The sequence below is a fragment of the Pongo pygmaeus genome, chromosome 9, assembly GCF_028885625.2.
Source record: "Pongo pygmaeus isolate AG05252 chromosome 9, NHGRI_mPonPyg2-v2.0_pri, whole genome shotgun sequence".
Taxonomy (NCBI): Eukaryota; Metazoa; Chordata; class Mammalia; order Primates; family Hominidae; genus Pongo; species Pongo pygmaeus.
Window position 1 is genome coordinate 87563109 of NC_072382.2, and position 23067 is coordinate 87586175.

Genomic DNA, 23067 nt, shown 5'->3' on the forward strand with positions numbered 1-23067 from the left:
GTAAGCAAGTGTAGTATGGATTATTAAAAACTACTTAATACGTGGATAAAAATAGGTTTCGCCTCGTGGGTCAATTTGTGGCTGAGTAACAGCATCTGAGGTCATGTCATTGAGAAAAAATGTCCTGATTGATCCATAAGAGGTGTCAGGGCATGTAACAGGTAGAAGTGGCCTGCCCTTCCAACCTGGTGTGACCTACAGGCTTGGGACCAGCTTGGGACCAGCTGTGGAAAGATTTATTACCTTGTTAGAGAAGGTGGGTGGGGCACACGCTTGGGGGACTTCCTGTGCTCTCGGGGCATCTTTCCGATGAGGCTGGTGGCTGTGAGGGAGTGAGGAGCACTGAAATGGCCCACAAAACATTTTTTCCAACCTTATAATTTTGTGCATGGCTTACGCTGTCCAGCCCAAATACCAGTGGGTGGGCAAATATTTGTTCCTGCCATGGTTCTTCCAGAACCTTAGCTAGTCAAGGCTGTTGGTAGAAGGACTGGGAGATGGATTCACATTACAGGGGCAGAAACACAGGGGCAGTGACTTGCCACAGTCCAGTGCTTAGAGTGCTGGGCGTGGGTTAGAAGGCCATAGGCCGGACCTGGCTGTCCGCATTCAACTGAGTTACCTGCACATGTCACTTCACCTCTCTATTCTACCTCAGTTTCCCATCCGTCAGTGGGCACAATAATATCTGCCTGGCCAACATCTGTGAACTATTGTGAGGGTTAAAAGCTGAGGGTGAGGTTTTTCCCCCAGCTTTACTGAGGCATAATTGACAAATACAAATTGCATATATTGAAGGTATACAATGTGATGATTTGATATATGTGTACACTGTGAAGTGATAACCACAACCATGCTAATTACCATATCCATCACCTCACATAAGTTACTATTTTGTGTGTGTGGTAAGAAAACTCAAGATCTACTTTCTTAGTAAATTTCAAGTATACAATACAGTATTACTAACTGAATCCTGAGGGTAATTTTTAGACCATAAAATGCTAAACACAAATGCCATTCTGGCCACAATTCTTCTTCACAGTCATAGAACAAATGCTGATGGAGGTTTGGTGGGGGGCTCACTGTGTCTCCCCACCCACCATCCAGCCCTCTTTTCCTTGTACTATGAATAGAAATGATAAATAAAACCTCCCATGCACAAATATAATGCCATGCTCACCAAGCCAAAATTTATTGTGAATTTCAAGTATTTGGATTGGGTGGGGAGGAACAGAATGTCTTTGGTTGCTGGTGACATTTTGCTATATATAATTTCTACAAGATTCCCAGTGTTGCCCCACAACTGGCCTGGAGCTAAAATGCTGAAAAGGTCAGACAACAAAACAATGTGGTGAACGTTTTCTGTCTCTCTCTCTCTCTCTCTGTGTGTGTCTGTCTCTCTCTGTTTCTCTCTCTCTCTCTCGCGCGCGCACACACACACACACACACACACACACACACACACCCCTTTAAGCAACATCACCATTCATTCACTGAGGTAAAAATAAGGCAAGAATTATAAATAAATACCTTTGTTCAGTGCATGATTATTATTTATATTTAATTCAGTTTTATATAAGAAACCCCCTCCCTCCCATGGAACAATTTGATGGAATATAGAATAAAACCTCATTAATTGAGGTCACTTTAATCCTAGCTTGGAATTGCATAAGAGGCCATGTGAATCACTCATTCAGTAATCTGGACTCATAGTTCCTAGAACTCACTGGATTTAAGGAACCCCAGAACTCCTCTCCACCTTGAGTAACCATCCCCTGGCTGCTTCCTGGACCTTTTATCGCCAGGAACTACTCCTACTCTAGGATTTCACACTGTCCCATCTCAGTCTCTGACCACAGCCTTTCCTTCTATGTCTCTTCACTTCCACTGCACCTGCTGTTTGTCTGCACCAAGACCTCTGAACCCTTCACTATGTTATCCCAGTCCCTCAGTCTCTCCATTATGGCTTTTCATGAAACCAGACCACTATCCAGTCTGAACCAAAGGTGGTTACTTCATGGTGCTACTATCTTAGCACCATCCATTCAACCACCATCCACCTATTCATCTATCATCATCCAACCATCCATCATCCATCCATCCATCCATCCATTTTCCATCCATCCATCATTCATTTATCCATCTATCCATCTATCATCCATCCATCCATCCATCCATCATCCATCCATCCTTGATTTATCCAGCCATCCATTCACCCGTCCATAAATTCATCCATCCAAACACATTCATTGAGCACCTATGATGATCTGATACTATAGTTTAATGTTTTAGGAAGGGGTGGATCCATGAAGGAGTTGGTGGAAACTTAATGTTTGGAGTTTGTCTGCCAACTCTTTAAACTAATTAAAAACCAATTAAGAAGAGAAAATTTCAAAGTGGAAATTTAAATGGCTTAGTGGATAAAAAAACATTTCTCAATTCATCCCTGTACATCCAAATACAGGTAATGAGCTTTCACCATAATACTCATTTAAATGTTAATTATCAGTTGCCTTACATATTCATTAAAATACTAACAACAATGGTAAAAAAAAAAAATAGCTAGCTTTTATCTAGTGTTTATTACCTGCTGGGCACCACGCTGAGCTCTTTACATACATTATCTTAATTAATCTTCACATCACCTTATGATGTAGGTGCTGTTTCCAGAGAAGGAATCTGGAGCTACAGATTGCAAGTTATTTGCCCACAGGCTATTTACTCTATTGCACTTGGTAAGTGGTGGAGCTGGAATTTAAATCTGGTTCTGTCTGACTCAAGAACCAGCCTCAGTTTAATTTTGATAGCCTTACAGGTTCTTAAAAAAAAAAAAAGCTAAATAGGTAATAAAGCTGGATTTCTTTCTCCATTGGGAAAGATCGTAGGTATGGTGAAGAAAACATTGACCAGGGAGACAGAAAAAATGCAGGAGTCTTGGCTGAGTCCCCTCTCTCTGTCTGGGTCTCGGTTTCCTGGTCTGAGAGCATTGGAAGAGTAGCACAACCTACTTAATATTTGGGGCTGGAATTGAATGCTAGAAGCTTCACTCAGATATTTCTACAAGTCCAGAGCAGGGAGGTTAGACATTTCTCTGTGAGAGCAACATGTGAGGAAAATATGGGGGGTCAGTGTCTTAGAGCCCTTTGTGCTTACACAAACCGGACCAGCTGAGTGAGCAGGGTGAGGCAGCCACCCTCCAGATCATACTGTGGAACAGAGGCAGGACCCTTCCCAAGAAGCCGTGCTCTCAGCTCCCTACTCAGGGCTCTGGGCAGCTTCCCAGTTCTAGTGCTGGCAGCAGCCTGCCGTCTGTCCTTCTGTCCTGCGAGAAGCTCCCCCTTACCCGGGGAGGCTCCTGCTTATCTGTCCCCTTTTGCAATTTTGAACTCTTCACCCTCCAGCCCTGGCAGGGGCTGAGGAACCTCTGATGCTTCTCCAGTGGAGAATTCCTGCAATGGAGAAAGAGGCACATTCCCAAGCCACACAGATAGCTTCTCAGACTTCCCAAACCTGGGGACTCAGCTGGGAAATGGCCTTGGAGTGGCCAGGGAAGGCATTTCAAAGCCAGGGCTCACTTAGAGACACAAGGCTAATGAGTGGATGTTTGATTTTTTTTTTTTTCCTCCAGTACTCAGGTAAGGGGAAGCCAGCAAACAGTGACCTGTGCCTGGGAGTTCTGGTGAGCTGTGTGTGACAGTGTGATGATACCCAGGCCATGACCAACAGCGCTAGCACCTGCCACCTGGAATACATCCTCCCATGGGTAGGAGGGTCTGAGGTGGCTGTTCTGTCCTTCTCCCCAGCGTGTGAACCAAATGCAGAGTGAGGGATGTTGGTGGTGCAGAACATTCCAGGGGCTGCAGACCTAGTTTCTCTTTTCCATAGGTCAGGACCTGTCATTTTTTCAAACACTTGGGTCTGACCTCTTTCAGGCCTGAACAAACATGAGGGACTGGGAAGAGCAGGTGAACTTGCTCAACCTGCCTCTTAATAGAATGACTAAAAGCTACCTCTGGTATTTCCATGGGAGTCCACGCTGTTCCCCTCCCCCCAGAAAAAACCCACATGCAAGACTTCCACAGCAGAGCATTCAGTGAGATTATCAGTTGTCACCCAATGGAAAGCTATTTCTTTTTTAATTTCTTTCCAGGAACTAGATCTGACAGAATCATAAAAACTCTTGGTATTTCTTTTCTATTTTACATATTCCATTAAACTCTAGTCCCTTGAGATGGTCTCAGAGAGAGGTTCTGTGGTTAAGTAAATTTGGAAAACTCTGTGTGTTACACATAGCATATACAATGTATATTAAAAGCTCTGAAAAATCTTGCAGTAAGAAACCTGTTTAACCCAGCATGTTCAACACTTATTTGACCAGAAACCTTACCCTGTTGCATCTCACCCTCACCACCTATGGTGGAACACACTTTGGGGAGACATGGCTCTGCAGGAAGAACTTTGTGCAGGGGGTGCTGGGTGGATTCAGGGCAAGGCCATCTCTCCCCAGGATTACTGCCATTGCTGATTCTGTCCAGGACCCTACAATGACTGATCTCACCTCCTTCAAGTTTATTTCCCCTCCCCCAATCCATCTTCCACATATTTCTAAACACAAGTTTATGTCGGCTACTTATTTTCTGAAAATCCTAAGAGGGCTTCCACTGCCTGTGGGGTTATATCCAAATTCCTTAGGTAGTGTTCACTTTGGCCCCAGCTCTATTGCTGAACACCTACTCAGGTCTTCTGACACTCTAGGCACATTTTGCTGCTTCCTAACCATGGTGGGCCCTTGCACGGTCCCCCGTCTTTGCTCAAGCTGCTGGTTCTCTCTGTCTAGAAGGCTTCTTTTTGTCCAGGCCAACCCCTACTTAAACTGTAAGGCCCAGAGCTTTTTTTTTTTTTTAAGACAGAATCTTGCTCTGTCACCAGGCTGGAGTGCAGTGGCAACCTCCACCTCCCACGTTCAAGGAATTCTGCCTCAGTCTCCCGAGTAGCTGGAACTATAGGCGTGCACCACCAAGCCCAGCTAATTTTTGTATTTTTACTAGAGACGGGATTTCACCACGTTGGCCAGGATGGTCTTCATTTCTTGACCTCATGATCCACCCACCTTGGCCTCTCAAAGTGCTGGGATTACAGACATAGGCCCAGATCTTAAACTGTAACCTCTTTTAAGATGCCTTCCTTGATACATCTCTTTCCCTACCCTTAAAATAGTGCTAATTCTTGTCTTCTCTGAGCTCCCATGATATTCTGGACATATCTGTAACAATATATGTCACATTGAATTACAATTACTTATTGACATTTCTGTTTCAATTAAAGAAATGTATTGGGCAAGTTATCTTCTTTGTGCCAGAAACTGTACTAAGTATGATGTAATAAAAATTGAATTCAACAAACATTTTATGCTTGATACGGTGGCACATGCTAGTCATCCCAGCTACTCAAGAAGCTAAGGTGGGAAGACCATATGAGCCCAGAAGTTCAAGGCCAGCCTGGGTAACATAGTGAGACCCATATCTTAGAAGAACAAAGCAAAACAAAACAAACATTTCAAAGTGTCCACTATGAACAAGGGACTGTACTACTCACTAACACCTCACAGATTTCACAGTTGAATGGGGACAAAGGAAAATAAAAAAAAGTTGCAATACTCTGTGGCATCGGTAATAATAAAGATATGTGCCAGGTACATGGGAAGCCTCAAAGAGGGCAGGCAGCTCTGCAAGGGGGAGAGGTAATGAGGGCTTCACAGGGCAGAAGATTAGGAGGTGGGGCTTGAAGGAAGAGCAGAGGTTCCCAGACAGACTGTGGATGGGTGGGGATGGAAGGAGGGAGGAGGGCATCTCAAGGAGAGGGAACAGCATATGCATGAGGACTGAGTGAGCATGGTGCCTTCCTGGAGCTGCAGGAAAATACACAGAGCTAAATCTTGCCAGAGGAGGCTGAAGATGGGGAGGACATGGGGAGAAATGAACCTTGGTGGAAGGCAGGAGCCACCCCTTTCCATGCCCATGTAAAGAGCCTAAGCAATCTGGAGTGCAAGGGGGACCCACTGAGGGCTTTAGAGGCAGGAAGGTGGCGGGTGTTTTAGGAAGTTCATTCTGGCAGAAATGGATGATGGGATGGATAGCTGGGAGGACAGACTGGAGACAAGGAGGCATGGAACTGCAGTGAGAGATTGTGAAGTCCTGGTGTTAATATAAGGTAGTGCAGACATGTAGGCAGAGAAGAAGCTGGGTAAAATATGTTAAGGAAGTGAAAAGAGTAGCCTGGAGGAAAGACAGAGTGTGGCAGAGCATGGACAGCTTTGAGATCGAGCAGGTGTGGCTCCATCACTTACTAAACACATGACCTCAGGAAAGGTACTTGATACAAATTTCAGTCTTCACTGATAATAGTGGGCTAATAATACCTCTCTTGCAGTCCTGTTGTGCAAATTAAATGAGATAATGTATATAAAAATCCAGCGCACTATAGGCACTGAGTCCTTGGAGGCAATGATTATTAAGGACAGGATTTAATAATAGACCAGATGTGGAGATGAATGAGAAGGAGGAGCCCAGGAACGGCCGAGGATGGAGGGTGGAGTCCTTTACTCATCAAGGTTGGGGATGGGGAAAGAAAGGCAAACTTACTTGATAAGGTGGGGTTGGCACATGAGGAGTCCCAGGTTCTGTGGAATGTTCTAATGAACGTGTTCATGAAGCACTGGGCTATACATGAGGTCAGGGGAGGGGAACAGGCAGCTCAGGGCACTGTGAGCAGTTGAAGCCATGGGATTGGATAAGGGTTCTCAGGCAGCGCTTGTGAACAGAGCAGGGAGCAGGGCAAGGACACAACCCCGGGACACCCTGCATCCACGGAGCAGAGAGAGATAGTGGAAGAAAGTCCAGCCAAGGATAGCGAGCAGGTTGGGCCCACACAGCAGCTGCTACCAGAGCCACGCAATGGGCCGTGGTCAGTAGCATCAAATACTGCCAACATGTCAAGTGAAACAGGGACCACAAAGTGTACATTGGAGTCGTTGTTTAGAGGATCACTGGTGACCTTCACAGACCACTTTTGGTGGAGTGGAAGGGAGGGAACCATCTGGCATGGGGTTAAAGTGAAAATGGAAGGGGAGGAAATGTTCGTCATCACAAATTTCAAGAAGCTTGGCTGTGAAGTAGGTAAGGTGACAGCTGTTGAGGGAAGTGGGACTGAAGGGTGAATTTGTTTTGGGAATGGGAGGTATACATATGAGATACAGGAGTCAGAATGGAGGGGAGATGAGAGATGACAGGGCTGGTGAGATCCTGAGGAGCTAGGAGGAGGTGGGGGCTAGAGCACAGTTAGAATGGGAAGAAGACACAGTCAGATGTCATAGGACAGATAAGAGGCCGTCACAGTAAACTCTGCCACAGACTTGCATGACGAGTGACTTATTCTGCTGGGGGTGTGAATGAGAAGAGGGCATCATGGTTTGGGTAGGGATTCACAAGGATGACAGGGAATCTATTCCATGGGTGAAAAAACTGGATACCGTGGATTGGAGGAAGAGGGAATACGGAGCCTGAGAAGGGCAAGTGTAATTGGGCATAATGATTATCTTCAATCATAGGAACGACCGTTTTTGGACAAGGACTTAAGCAGATTGATTTTGTATGGCTTTGAGGCAAAAGCAGAGCCAATGGGTGGAAGTCAGAAGGACACAGATTCCAGTGCCATATAAGGCAGAGATTTCAAACACTGGTTGGAAAGAGACTGCTGGTCACTGGAGGTGAGTCCATGGTCACCGGAGCTCCACTTGGCACGGAAGTTGTGGAAGGGATTTCAGCCCACGATGTGAGGGTGGACCTCTGAGGCCCTTCCCTTCCCAGCTCCCAGACTGGGAGATTCCCTGGTGTGCTGGGGTCTGGCAGCCAGACTGGCAGGCTCCTGTGACTGGGATTCTGGCCTAAGGGGGAAAACTCCCATTGACTCGCAACATAGTCACAGGAAGCAGTAACTTCTAAGCAAAAGTCCCAGGATAATGTGGCCATTCCTCAGTCACAGCTCTGACGGCAAGTCCCGGCCAGACAGAGAACACTCAGGAACAGCTTGGCTTTCCTCCTGATTTTCCCTGTTTGTCTGAGTTCCGGGGCAAGCACACCAAATGGCGCCAGAAATCTCAGTGCTGGGGAGGGGATGGTGGCTGACCTGCTGACCTCTCAACCTCCCAAAGGTCAGTGGCAACACAGAGGTTTTCCTCTAGGGCATGGCAACTCACTCCTCAACCTCCTGCTTACAAAGCCCATGCACTTTTCTTGGCCACCAACCCACTGGCTGGCTTGGGGGCTTCAGCATTTATGTCAGCCCATATTTGTACTTAGATTGTGCATATCAGGTTGGCATGAGGCCACGGGTGTCCTCCATGAAGGTTCTTTGATTAATGAGGCCCGTTCTGAGTGTTCTCTTCAGTTGCTAGCACTTTCCTGGGAATAAGGTCATGACTTTTAAAGTCCAAGTAAATGTCCCAGATCTTTTGACCACCTTATGCCCTTTATCAACCTTGATCAACACTGCAGGCAAGGCCATTGGCTGCGTACACATTAAATCTATGCAAACCCAGCAGTAATTATTTGGGAATTTCCCTTGTAGTTTATAAATTCCTTGACAGCAAAGTCTATTTCTGACTTCTTGCCATATTCAATAAATGAATTAATAAATGGATAGATGAATAAATAGGAAAACAAATAACTGAATGTGGTCTTAAACTATTTTTCTGGTGACTTTATGTGTCCATGTTATAATCACAGGGAAAACTGAATTCTTCAGGACAAGTCTTTTCTTTGTTGATATAGTTTGGATTTGTGTTGCCAGCCAAATCTCATATTGAAATGTAATTCCCAATGTTGGAGGTGGGGCCTGGTGGGAAGTGATTGGATCATGGGGGAGGAGTTCTCATGAATGGTTTAGCACCATCCCTCTGGGTACTGTCCTGGTGATAGTGAGTTGTCATGAGGTCTGGTTGTTTAAAAGTGCGTAGTACCTCCCCTTTTGCTCTCCTGTTCCTGTTTTTTTTTTTTTGTTAATATTATTATACTTTAAGTTTTAGGGTACATGTGCACAATGTGCAGGTTAGTTACATATGTATACGTGTGCCATGCTGGTGTGCTGCACCCATTAACTCGTCATTTAGCATTAGGTATATCTCCTAATGCTATCCCTCCCCCCTCCCCCCACCCCACAACAGTCCCCAGAGTGTGATGTTCCCCTTCCTGTGTCCATGTGTTCTCATTGTTCAATTCCCATCTATGAGTGAGAACATGCGGTGTTTGGTTTTTTGTTCCTGTTCCTGTTTTCGCCATGTGATATACCTTCTCCCGCTTTGCCTTCTGCCATGATTGTAAGCTTCCTGAGGCCTCCCTAGAAGCTGAGCAGATGTTGGCACCATGCTTCCTGTAAAGCCTGCAGAACCATGAGCTAATTACACCTCTTTTCTTTGTAAATTACCCAGTCTCAGGTATTTCTTTATAACAATGTGAGAAGGAACTAATACATTTGTATTGGCCACATTGTGGGGTACAGGGAAGGCACATGATAAATATAGCCTGAATGAAAATTTGGAGGAAATTTCATGAATTACGTGAAGGAGGGCACATAAATGGATAAGTTTTCCTTAATTTCCCACAGCTTTTCTCATTATCTGGCCTTGGGGAAATAATTTTCTCTTTGGGTCTCAGTTTCCGCATCTAAAAAGTGAGGAAATTGGATCAAATGAGTGGGTTGTTTCTTGCTCAGATATTCCAAGAATGCAAGATTAAAGTCCTAGGCTGGATCCAGTGGGAAAATGAGAATTCTAGGATACAGACTGAACCACAGAAGGCATTCCTAATATTCAGTATATATATACACGGTGTATATATATATATATATATATACATATATATACATACATACATATATATACACTGAGCAGTGACCCTCTATGCTGAGAGGGACTCGGAGTGTGAACACCCCTGTGAAACATTGCAATTAGGGCTTGGACCTCACAGCTTTTCACAATCTTTTAAAATTAAATTAAAGTCCTCAAACTTCCTTTGTAGTCTGGATGCTACATGCCTAGGGGTTTTTCTTTGCGTACGTTGTGTTAAAACCAACAGGAGAAGCTTGGAGCTACAGAACCTCAGCTAAGCTTTTGGCAGGAAGCTCACTTCTAACATCCTGTCTTGTACAGACCTCCACACTTGACCTTGCCTGCTGTGGACCTATCTGCGGGCCTGAATGATGAGATGGAAACAGCCCTGAAAATGAAAGGACATTCAAGGCTGGGGAAAGAGCAAGCACGAAGGCTCTGCCGCTGTAACAAAGACAACACACTTAAGGAGCGGCAGGAAGAGGGGTGGGAGTTGGAGCCATCAAAGGCATCCTTCCAGCTCTGAGGGCAAAGTACAAGGCTTCTATATGTGGAGCCTCTGAATAGGTCAGTATCAGTGGGTGATCTCAGAGCAATTTTGCAGCTTTCTCTTGGACAAGCTTCTGTTTCTCACTTCTATACGGAGAAATGTGTCTCATGAAAAGATGTTTGGTTACTTGAGGGGGCGACTCACTCTGAGTGGTGAGTTTGAAAGGCCCAAGTAACACTCAGCTTCAAACAGCTGCAAAAAAATATAAGAACACCTCACCCTCAGGAACACACGGACCATACTGCTCCCCTCTATGTACACATGAATCTACACAACACCGTCCACTGGAGGAGGGAGAGCAAAACTGAATAGGTGTGTGTTGGGGGTGGGGATGAAGACCAAGCATTTACTAATTGCACACACCAGGGATCTGAAATGGAAATGGATCACAGCTAGGGCTATTTCAGTTTTGTTTTTGTTTTTTCCTTCCTAGGTTTAGCACTGGGGAAGAGAGGAAAAGTAATATTGGAATGAAGGGGAGGGATGGGTGAGGGACTGTGGACAGCAGTGGTGGACATGTGAATGGGTATATTAACTCAAACATGAATGCATGAATGTGGGCACAGTGAAGCACTGCCTAAAGGAGAATGGCTTTGGAAACTGCCTAAATTAATAATAATAGCAAACATGATTTTTTTACTATCACTCAGGCGTATGTTAAACATTTTACATGGGTGGCCTCATTTATCCATCATAAATACTCTGCCAGTCTTAAAAATGCATTTTAGAGAGGAGGAAACTGAGGCACAGATGAATTAAGTCACTCGTTGATAAGTGTTAATAAGTAGCTTGTTAAGAAGAGGTTGGAACTCAGGCAGTCTAGCTCTAGAATTCATGCTTTTAACAACTGCAGTTAGTGGGTAGGGTCTTAATTAGGGTCCCCTTTCTTAGATGAGGTACTTGTACTTTGTAAACTTCAGTTTCTTCATCTCCTAAAATAAAGCGAATAATCGTACCTACCTCATATGGTTGTTGTGAGAATTAGACAAGTTAATATTGTGTGAAGTGCTTGTATCAGTGTCTGCTTATGGTAAGCAATTAAATAAATAAGAGTTATTGTTATTATTGGTACTTATTCTTTGAGAGGAATCAGATCACTGCTCCCTGCCACCATAAGACCCTTATATTCCTTCATCTCTTCTGCCATAATCTAAAAGTCTCAGGTCTGGGGATGATTTTATTCCTATTCTTGATACCAAGCGATAAAATCAGGCTGCTAAGAGAAAATGAAAAGGAAATAGCCAGCTAGTGTCATTGAATCATATCCCCAGGCAGTGAGTTTCTTCCAGCACATTTTGGCCTCAGTCCTGAGGCTGGACCTTAACTAGTGAACTGCAAACTCACTCAATTATGCAGTCTGCTTGGTGCAATGGAAGTGTAAAGGTCCTAGAGAGTTGGGTGCTACTATGCATTTTGATACAGTCCCCTAGCCTGTGACCCAGGGCAGATTCCTCGCATACATAGGAGTTTGTCACCATGCAAAACCTGGCTCTTGTTCTGCTGAGAACATGGAGGAGCTGGACTGTCAATAATGAGCCTTATCAGGCTGAAACCGGGAAACTCTTCTGCTTCTTCAGAGTCAAGACAAGCCAGAATGAGTGCCAACTTTCCTTCCTCTGTGCTTCCTCAGATGTGGTCAGAGTCATAGCCTTCAGTCTATTCTAATTGGTAGCTAGCCTGGTGTGGACTTTTGACCACCCACCAATCAACCAACTCCCACCCTCACCATTTACTCCACGAGTAAAGCCACGCTTCCTAGGAACTACCACTGGTAGAGATGTTATTGAGTCATAGGACCTGAGATAGGAATGATCTATAAAGGCCATCCACGCCGGTTCTTGAACCCTTCTACAACAGTCCAGACACATCTTTGCCCAATCTCTCCTCTGACAATGAAAGCCTAAATACCAAAAAAAAAAAAAAAAAAAAAAAAAAAAGAGTTTAAAGAAAAGCAATAGGCCATTTTAGAAGAGATGTCACAATGCAGTGCGTGATTAATTAGCAAATGAATTCTACAGCCAGTAAGATTACGGTCAGGGCAAGAGTATCAGGCCAGGCTGGTCAGAGTAGATTTCCTTAGGGAAGGCAGAATTTGAATTGGGGCATTGTTATGGGTTCTGCCTCTAATCTCTTCCCACATCTTGTCAATTTTAATACAATACTTTTTTGTTGCTCAAGAACCTACCATGGCTTCCTATTGCTCACTACATCAAGTCCCAAATAAGGTATTTTGTGGATTGGTAATTTTCAAACATTTTTAGCAGAATAATTCTTTAATAAAATATTGAGCAGAAACCAGATATAGAAGGCAATGAAAAACAATAAAGTGTTTCCTCAAATGGTTTAAATTTTTTATGGTTGGTGGAAAGTATTTCATTTTTAGCACTCCTGATATGCTTCTTTGGAGTCCTGAGGCCCAAGGAAGCTTGGTTTAAAAACCACTGGATTAGATGACTGTAGCCCCTTCCACTTTTGAACTCTAAGAATCATGACTTTCTGCCTGGATTTCAAGGCCTATCTTAGTGTGATGGTTAATTTTAGGTGTCAACTTGGCTGGTTTAGGGGATACTCAGATAGCTGGTAAAGCATTATTTCTGGGTATGTTTGTGACGGTGTTTCTGGAAGAGACTGGTATTTGTATTAGTGAATTGAATAAGGAAGATCCACCCTCACCCAATATGGGCAGGCACCATCCAATTGGTTGATGGCTCAGATAGAACAAAAAGGCAGAGGAAGGGTGAATTCGTTCTCTCTTCTGAATTTGGAACACCCATCTTCTCCGGCCCTTGGGCATCAGAACTCCAGGCTTTTTGGCTTTCTGACTCCAGGATGTGCACCAATGGCCCCACTTTGGATTTATACTGAGCTATGCCACCAGCTTCCCTGGTTCTCCAGCTTGCAGACACCATATCATGGGATTTCTTTACCTCCATAATCATGTTAGCCAATTCTCATTAATAAATCCGCTCTCATCTATCTAAATACCTAATATCCTATTGGTTCTGTTACTCTGGAGAAACCTAAGTAATAGATGTAGCCAGCACCATTCTTATTTATCCTTATTTAAAATCACTAAACATTCATCTTTAGTTGGGCCATTCTTCTAGATACTCATTGCCTTCCCTGCATATTCATTGCTTTTCCTGTGTTCTTGCTTTTCTCATGATGTACCTTCTATATGGAACATCATTTTTTCTCCTGCTGCTTACTTGAATTCGGTCCTAAATTTGTACAACTTCCATTTCTTCCCAGTCATCCCTGATTGCCCCTTTCTCTGAATTTCCATTGAACTGAGGGTCAACACCAAATAGTTGGGTACTGAAGTCTTCCCTAATTATTTTCTATTCAAAAATGTCTTCTTGGAAGGACTGTAAGGTTGTTGAGGACACAGCTGATGTCTTTTTTTTTTTCTTTTTTTTTTTTTTGAGATGGAGTTTCACTCTGTCACCCAGGCTGGAGTGCAGTGGTCCCATCTCGGCTCACTGCAACCTCCACCTCCTGGGTTCAAGCAATTCTCATGCCTTAGCCTCCTGAGTAGCTGAGATTACAGGTGTGTGCCACCATACCTGGCCAATTTTTTTTTGTATTTTCGGTAGAGATGGGGTTTCGCCATGTTGGCCAGGCTGGTCTTGAACTCCTGACCTCAAGTGATCCACCTGGCTTGGCCTCCCAAATTGCTGGGATTGTAGGCATGAGCCACTGCGCCTGGCCTAGCTGATGTCTTTTATTTCTTTTGAATCTCATTACAATGCCTAGTAGAATGTTGGATATGTAGTCATTATTCAGAAGCACTGGAAATGCATGATCAGATGCATGCTTTGTTAGTGCTGCTTCAAGCTTCTATGATGAGTTTTCTCACCTCAGTTATGAAAATAAAGCTCACTTCCCAGAGTTCTGGTTGCAGTACCTACTGTTTCTATCTCTTTGCTGGCAAAATGTATTCCCTCGTGGGATAAGTATACCCTCTCCAGTTTGAAGAGTCAAATTCCCAAATAGGCATATTTTTTGGGAAGGTGATATCATTTTGTGTACTTTCACAGGAAGCCCTTTAGAAGAAATTCCCCAAACAAGGCAGTCACCACTGTCTTTACCTAACTAATGAATTTGCCATCTCCCTCTTCCAAGCTCACTGTCCAGAAACTTCCCAAGCAGGCAGTTTCACTGTCATGAAGTCAAGGCATTTTGTGGGGAATCAGGCCCAACATGTGCCTGCTTGTGGGGAAAGGCAGGCCTGATTCTTGCCCATGATGTGTCTTCAGGGCTGGGGTACCCAGATGTGTGAGTGCTTTCCCCACATGTAGAAATGCAATTATTCCCCGCATGAAAGCAGCTGAAGTTCCTCAGGGCAAAGGGGATTCCAGCAGAAACAATGGGCACAGCTCTGCTTGGGAAGTTTCCAGACTAAAAGGAAGCTGCCAGAGCTGTAGGTGTATTGCAAGGTAGACCTCCATGGCAGGGTGAGCCCAGAGAACACACTGGGTCTTTCCTAATGTAGGTCCCTGTTGATAAAACTGGGAAGTCTCTGTGTATTGGTCCTTACACCCTCACCTTGGGCTTCAGTCTGACTCTGAAAGTGGGAGGAACTGGGGCCGCACAAGTTGCCTCTTCTGGGGATGTGGTCCATTAGTTTCTCTTTTTATTTTATTTTATTTTTTAAGAGACAGGGTCTCATTCTGTTGCCTAGGCTGGAGTGCAGTGATACCATCATAGCTCACTGCAGCTTCGAACCCCTGGGCTTAAGTGATCCTTTTGCTTCAGCTTTCTAAGTAGCTGGCAATAAAAGCGAGTGCCACCACACCCAGCTGATTTTTTTTTTTTTTTTGAGAGACAGGTGTGTCACTGTGTTGCCTGGGCTGGTCTTGAACTCCTGGCCTCAAATAATCCTCCCACCTTGGCCTCCGAAAGTGCTGAGATTACAGGTGTGAGCCACTGTGCTCAGCCGAAGAGTTTCTCAAATTTCAGTCTTTGCACAGCTCTATCAGAACCATTAGGACGGCTTCAAAAATACAGATGTCCAGGTCTCAACCCAGGCCTTCTGTGGCATAGGAGCCTGAAGTCTGTATTCTTGACAAGTTTCCTTGATGACTCAGAAGCAAAGCCAGATTTAGGAACCATAGGTCAGTATTAGCATGCCTACTTTTATTAGACCCACTGCTTTGCTCCAGAGTGTATTGGGAGTGGGTGTGGGGGTGGAGTGTACCCAAGAGAGCATATTCCTGCATGTTTTTGTAACTCAGAAGAAGCAGCTGCAGCTTCATGTGGACTAAAATAGAGGCCTACTTTAGCTCTTGAAATATCCTGAACACCTGGAGAAAAATAACCCAGAGGCTCCTTTAGCCTTGGAGTTGCTATTTAGTTGTGGGAGTTGCAGGATCAGCTGGCATGAGTGCTCACAGAGTCACAGATGCTTAGGTCACAAGGCTCCTCACAGCTCCAAAGGGGGCAAAGGATAGCACACTGCTGCCACCCCTTATTCCCTGCTCAGGGCAGACGTTGCAAATCAACCATGACGCTCATCCCTGTTGAACCCAGAGAGGTTCAGAGTCCTAAGCAATCAGAGCTGGCACAAGGAATGAAACCTTTTACCCTCCTTGCCATTCTTACCAACAATATCCTAGTCTAGTCCTAAAATTTGTTGAGCACTTTGACTTGCAGTTACCCATAGGACACAGTTCAGAAAACCATGGTGAGTCATATTCTCTTCTCTTCTCTTTGGGCAAACTCAATCATTCCCTTGATATTAATACTGTCTAGGGGTTGGCAACTCCCAACTTTATGTTTCTGCCCCAGAACTCTTCTTGAGCTCCAGACTTACACAGACACTTAGAGGCTAAGGAAGTGTAGAGTCTCAGGTTATCTAAACTTCAATAGATACATACAAAATGTTTTTGACTATGTAGCTCTTTGAGAGGAGGACTGTTTATTTCTCTGTGTATTACTTACTATGCCTGGCTCAGTGTCTGGTGTACAGCAGGTACTAGGTAGACATGCTTATTGATTTTATATACCATTCCCCTGCTTATCTGTGTAACTGAGTTATTCTTTTCTCACGCCTTCCTATAGTGAGGGCTGCCCCATTCCTCATCCCACCCAGGCTAGATGGGGTGTGGCAGTCTCTGACATTGGTGGCCCCCAATGCACCATGCCTCCTAGTATTTATTTTCTTGTATAACCTCCTCCCTTGGAATCTAGTATGGACCTGTGATTTGCTTCAACCAGTATAATGTAGTGGAAGTTAGACTGTGCCAGTTCCAGGTCTCATCCTTAAGAAGGCCTGGCAGCTTCCACTCTTGTGTTCTTAGGAGCCCTAGACTATCATGTAAAAAGTTCAGCTATCCTGTGAAGAGAAGAGGCCACGTGAAGAAGGAGAGACCCTAAGACTCAATGGAAAGACAGAGGAGCCCAACCTTTCCAGTGTCCCAGCTGAACCTGCTCCCAGCTAGTTAGCCAGCTGAAAGCAGCCATATGTGTGACCATTGGCAAGACCAGGAGAAGAACCACTCCAGCTGAGTCAGTTCAGCTTCCAAGAATGAAGAGCAAATAAAATGTTAAGCCACTAAGATTTGGGATGGTTTTTTACACAGCAAAAGAAACAGATGTGTTCCTTGACACCACAGATCAAGAGGCAAGTGAACAGTCTTGGAATCTTATCTCCTTGTTTTTAGCTTTAACTTTGGTGCTCTGCTCTGCACAAAGGCCCGACAAGTAACAATTCCTTTGATCCCTGTAAATCTGATCAGGGCACAGTAGAGACATCTAGTCATTTTGACGGCACATATATTTGAACAGAAACCTTTAGGGTAGCCCTCCAAATGTAAAGGTAGAAACAAGTAGGATGAGTAGCAGAGGAGAGATGGAATGGGAGGAGTCACATTTAGGTTGAAGTGACACAGAGAATGAATGCTGGAGCAAGCGGGGTTGGCTCCGGAAGGACAGGGGCTCACATCAAGTGTGGAAGGTAACATTAAGGAGTGGGCCTGTGGTAACTGGCTCCAGATATCAGAGAGGCCCAGGGCTGTCTGAATTTCTCTGAAAACTAGAAGTTTCTACAAAGAACACTAATAGTGAAATTGTGACTTCCAATATGGTGTGTATCTCAGGGATTATATGTGTGTGTGTGTGATTATGGTGAGGGGAAAGAGAGAGAGAGAATGAATGAATGAATGCACAGAGACAAAAAAATGGAGAGACTTAAAAAAAAAGAATTTTTCCTAGAGCTAAAAAGTAGATGACTTTTTAAAAAGGTTTATTGATTAGTTCCCTTCTTTAACACTCTCATCTAAGCAGCTTAAGAATCCCTGTATTTAGGGTTTGGGAACTAGGGAAGAAGCGGGTAGTTTCCTTTCCTGGCCTGCCTAAAGGCCAAAGCTGCTGCTGACATCAAGCTTCTGTCCAGCCCAGGCCAATTATCAGACAGAGCTAGGGCTCCAGGTGCAAACTCAGAACACAGTCAATTCCCATCCATGCTACTGTAAGTAACAGAAATGAAAAATGTGAATGGAAACCATCAGGGAAAACTCGTGACAGCAGGAGGTGGTGCTCGGGTACAATGCGCTCATCCACTGCATGACAGGGAAAGAGCGGAAAGAGTGGGGCAATAAGTCCTTGCCATCAGTCTTTGTCTCAGCTTTGAGAAGGACACTCCCAGCTGTCTGTTGCTGTGGTTCACAGACTTAAATGGAGATTCCTTCTGTCCTGGCAGGTTCTCCTCAGTGGCCAAGCTCCACGACAGGAACTGAGCCATAGTAAGTTTATTTCAGGCCAAAAAATCTTAACATACATCCCTATTAGTGGGTAGGGGTAGGAAGGTGAAACTTTTTATTAGCAGGATGTTTGGACAGAGACGAGGATGTTGAAAGCAGGAGTCAACATTTCCCAAGGTTCTGTCTTAAAATACATTGTGTTTGACTTTGGAACTCCTGACTCACCCCCAGGCCGGGCATTCTGTCTTGGAGCTACTGTATTCCCAAGAGTGCTTGGGGAGACCAGCTCAATCCCCACCTACAGTATCCACAGAAACATCTGCTATAGCTTACTAGAAAGTCAAAACAACCAACCATCAATCCATCATCTTTTCTGTTTAATGACACATTCCTGTTGGCTGACACATGCCACTCCCCAAGGATCCCCCCCGCTGGACTGCCTGTGTGTGTCTGTAAAACTGTAAACTGATTTTGATGATAGTTTGAACAGCTTCTTACATCCTAGTTTATTTAACCTTCTCACACGAATAGCAATACTTTTCTTTGGGGATTCACAGAATGATTACTGACTCATTAGATAAGCAGTGAGCCCTGGAAACAGGAAGCAAAAAGTGGGCTTTCAAAGCCAATTTCTTTCCCTTCTCTTTTCATCCACAGGTGACACAGCATTGTAGAAAGAGTCTGTACTTGGAGTCAGTAGTCCTGGGTTCAGCTTGTAGTCCTGACAGGTACTGTGTGACCTGAGATAGCTAACTTGGCCTTTCTGAGTCTCAGTTTTCTCTTGCATAAAATGGGAATAATAATACCTATCCGGTTGGCTACAGAGGATTTTTTTTAAGAGGTTAGAATAGAATACTGGGGTGGGAAGGCAGCCTAAAGAACATCTGATGCTTGAATTCCTTCCTATAATATCACCACAAATAAGCCATGCAACCTATCCTTGAACTCTTTCTGTGACAGGGAACTCATTCCCACAGACAGTCCAGTGCAATGTGAGACAGCTCTGATTTATTTTGAGCTGAAAAGTGCTTCCTTTAGCATTCCACCAATTGGTTCTTTTCCATGTAGATACATACAAACAAGTCCAATTCTCTTCTGAAAGAAGAGCTTTTAGAATCTGGAGGTACTAGCATGTCCCTGACATAGACAGAGCAGCCTCTGAGTCTTCTTTCTACCAGGCTCAGCTTTTGGTTCTCTTCACTATCGTGGTTATTGCACTCCAAAGGCACTTTAGGTAATTTTTAACCCTCAGTGTAGCTTCTCTAGCACTGGATGTGGTATTCAGGGTTTCTGAAATGGAGATAATGAATTGTGACATTCACCTCCCTTGTCCTAGATGCTATGCCTCTATTAATGCAGCTGACCCTTGAATTTGCTTTATTTAGTGGCCACATCCCAATAGCAGCCCTTCCTCCATAATCTTAGCTGCAAACATCTAACTTTCTGATCACCACCTCCTTTCTTTCCAGCTTATTCCACCTACTATCCAACTCAACAGTTTCTAAACCTCACCAGGACTTACTATCCATTGATCACCCTTTCACTGTCCCTTGTCCCTCCCCTCTACCACATCCTCCCATTCTCTCCCCTTTTACCAAGCCTAGAGCTCATGATACAATTATAACCATTCCCTTGAATAGACTCTCAACTCCTTGCCCTTTCCCGTTTTCTCTTACCTGGCAAAATCCCCAACCCTGATTACACCCTGCTCTCTTCATCTTCCTGCCTTTGGACCCAGACAGTTGAACCTGGCTCGAGGAAGCAGGAAACAGGTTAACCAGCTTAAGTTAAATTCATAAACAGTAACCCCAAGGGGGCCCAGAGAGCTGCCCGGTGATCGTGATCCAGCTTCCCAGTCTGCACATTCTCCCACTCTCCTAGATAACTAGGTCCCACTTCCTCTATCCTTAAACCTCCCCATCCTCACTCTATGCTGATGTCCTTGTCTTCCAGCAGATGGGACTCCCCCTTGCTCCCACCACCACATCTACCCACCTGCCCCATCAGTGCCCAGTACTCTGCCTTCTCTTTCTCCCTGTGGATGATTTTCTGTGCTCCAAGACTAAGCTCTTCAGGTGTGCACTGGATCCTTTTTCCTGCTTGCTTACTCAGGGACTTTTTCCCCCCATCCTACAGTCCATCATTCATTTCGTCTTTTGACAGGATCATTTCCACCTTATATAACCACAGTATTATTTTGCTCTCATCTTAAAAACAAAACACAACACCAACAAAACTCTTTTCTTACCTCCAGATAAGAAAACCAGATAAGCAGACTCAGAAAAGTTTAGTAACCTGCCCAAGGTCCCATATCTGAAAAGTGGAGGGGTCAAAGGTCAAATTACAGTTTGCCCACTCCTAAAGCCCACCCTGATGAGACTTTGTGCAGAGTTTGTGGGATCCAGCCCGCTGTTCTGGTTGGAGAAGCTGAGCTTGGGCAAGGGAGCACTTTGCCAAGGATGGGCAGACCATCTCTGCCAAACCTGTGCAATCTTGGGGCAGGAAGAAGGCTGGAGATTTGCAAGTGAGAGGGGAACATGCTTTGTCTTCAGAGGCCCACTGAGCTGCTGAAACTCTGGCTTGATGAGCTTTTCTCTCAGAGTAAACATGGGTGTGTGAGGGCTGTCATCAGGCCTCCATCCCAGCGGCACGTCAGCCACAGCAATGTGAGCGGGTGGCCATGATGGCAGACAGATGGGGCAGGCAAGTGGGGTGGACGCTGCCAGTACTGTGAAGCTTCCCCAGTGAAGAGATGACACCTCATAAATCTTGCAGGCCCAGAGCCCGTGTGGTCTGCCACAGTGCCTCATTAACACTTCCTTGTTCTCACATAGAGGTGGAAAATAACCAAATGTGACAAGCTGCCTTCTAAAACCATTTCATCAGAAGGGCACACATCTTTCCTCCATCACTTGCAACATCCCTAATTGTGCTGAGAACCCTAAACAGCTCAGGCCAAGGGGGTTTTTCTCCGGGGAGAATGATACTTAACTACCTCCAGATCACAGCCTTCAGCCATCAACCCTCTCATTCCCTACCCTCACTGCTCCCAGAGATTTTCTCAGAGAATGAGCCCATTCTCTGAGAGAATGAGCCCAATTGGACACCATTTGGTGTCCAGTCTTACCACTCCAAGGGGTCAAGTTGGAATTTTCAGAATACCTGGAAAAGCATGCATCTACTGCCTTTGCTTTGTGTATCGGCCAAAACCAGTGTTGACTTTAGTCACAGCATCTCTTAAAAGTCCTCTTTCAAAAGGGACAGACTGGTCCACTTACTTGTCTGTCACAGCCTGCATGAACTCATCCAGCAAGTCATCGTATGCCTTCCCGCACACACGCTGGTGTTTCAGGCCGATGTACAGTGGGTCTCTGAGCAGCTCCTGGAACAGACAGCACCCATTGACTGAGTCTACTCCCGGTGTTCCTGTTTTTTTTTTTTTTTTCCAACAAGTATCCAGGATTATTGGGAAGAACCAGAAGGTGGGAGGAGAGGGGGGAGTAGGAAGCTAACTGGATCCCCCCCGCCCAGATGTCATTTCTGAAAGGGTCTGGAGGCTAAGCCAGTGATTGAGGGTGGACTCTCAGATGGTCCTCATTTTGGAAACCAAGGATGCTTTCAACCAGGCAAGCCTCTTTCAGACACAGTCTTTCAACCTCCGTCTGCAGGCTTTAGGGTTATTTCAGGATTTCCCAACAGTGGCATTACTGACATTTTGGCTGGGATAATTCTTTAACATGAGGCCTGATGTACACACTGTAAGATATTTATCAGCAGCTCTGGCCTCTAGCCACTAGATGCGAGTAACACTCACAGTTGTGGCCATCAAAAATGACTTCAAGGCCTGATGTGGTGGCTCACGCCTGTAATCTCAGCACTTTGGGAGGCCAAGGTGGAAGGTTCTCTTGAGCCCAGGAGTTTGAGGCTGTCCTAGCCAACCCAATGAGACCCCATCTCTACAAAAAAATTTTAAAAATTAGCTGGGCATGGTGGTGTGTGTCTTTGGTCCCAGATGCTCAGGAGGCTGCAGCAGGAGGCTCACTTGACCTTGGGAGGCCAAGGCTGCAGTGAGCCATGATTGCGCCACTGCACTCTAGCCTGGGCAGCAGAATGAGACCCTGTCTCAAAAAAAAAGAAGAAAAAATGAATGTCTTGAGATATTGCCAAAGGTCTTCTTAGGGACAAAACTGTCACAGGTTGAGAACCACTGTAGCTGACTTTAGGCAGAATCTTCATTGAAGTATTGGGTCGCATCCAGAGTCCCTGGTCTGGACTCATGTTAGAAAACCAACCCACCCTCCTTTCCTTTCCATTCCTCTCTTTTCCTCTCCCTTCCTCTCTTCCTTACTTCTCTCCCTCCCTCCTTAAAATCTTACTGAATACCTACCATGTGCCTCACATTGTGCTGGGCCCTGGGGATACAAGCATAGAGTGAAACAACCAGGAATTTCAGTTCAAGAGAGATGCTCACCTTAACACCTAGCCTGTGTTCAGGGCCCCTCCACCCCACCTCCTGCAGCTCCTTCCATCACAGCAGCCATATGCTATTGGGTTATCTGTGTCTGCATTGGTGTGAATGACCACTCCCGCTGGCCGACTTTCCACGTCTTCCATTCCTGCCACCCCTATACAGAGTCAGTGGACTCATTCATGCATGACACATTTATTTCTCATGTACTATTGCTGACACTGGGCCCAGTGGGGGATTTGTAGAGGAGCAAGGAGTGATTGTTGCCTTCTAGGTGCTGACAAGTGGCTGCTGAGTAAATAGACACATTCTACTGCAGGGCAGAGTGATGCTAGTTTGGAACAAAGTGTGGCATGTGGAGGCACAGTGATGAGTGAAGAAATTCCCTTTGGGGGGCATATTGGGATTGTGTCATGGAGAAAATAGTCAGGTAGGAAGAGACAGGCAGATTTCAGCAGGTGGG

At 45.0% G+C, this 23067-nt stretch overlaps 2 protein-coding genes across 4 annotated transcripts in view; one reads left to right on the forward strand and one right to left on the reverse strand.

Moving 5' to 3' along the window:
• Positions 1–23067, forward strand: part of LOC129007300 (protein tyrosine phosphatase type IVA 1-like) — a 93256-nt gene that overhangs the window by 33374 nt on the left and 36815 nt on the right. The gene's annotated exons all lie outside the window — the stretch shown is intronic.
• ME3 (malic enzyme 3) overlaps positions 1–23067 on the reverse strand; it is a 231982-nt gene that overhangs the window by 28698 nt on the left and 180217 nt on the right. For all 3 annotated transcript variants that reach the window (XM_054438021.2, XM_063671305.1, XM_063671306.1), the window contains one exon: positions 21415–21518. In XM_054438021.2, coding sequence (XP_054293996.2) covers positions 21415–21518 — 104 coding nt within the window. The remainder of the gene's footprint in view (positions 1–21414; positions 21519–23067) is intronic.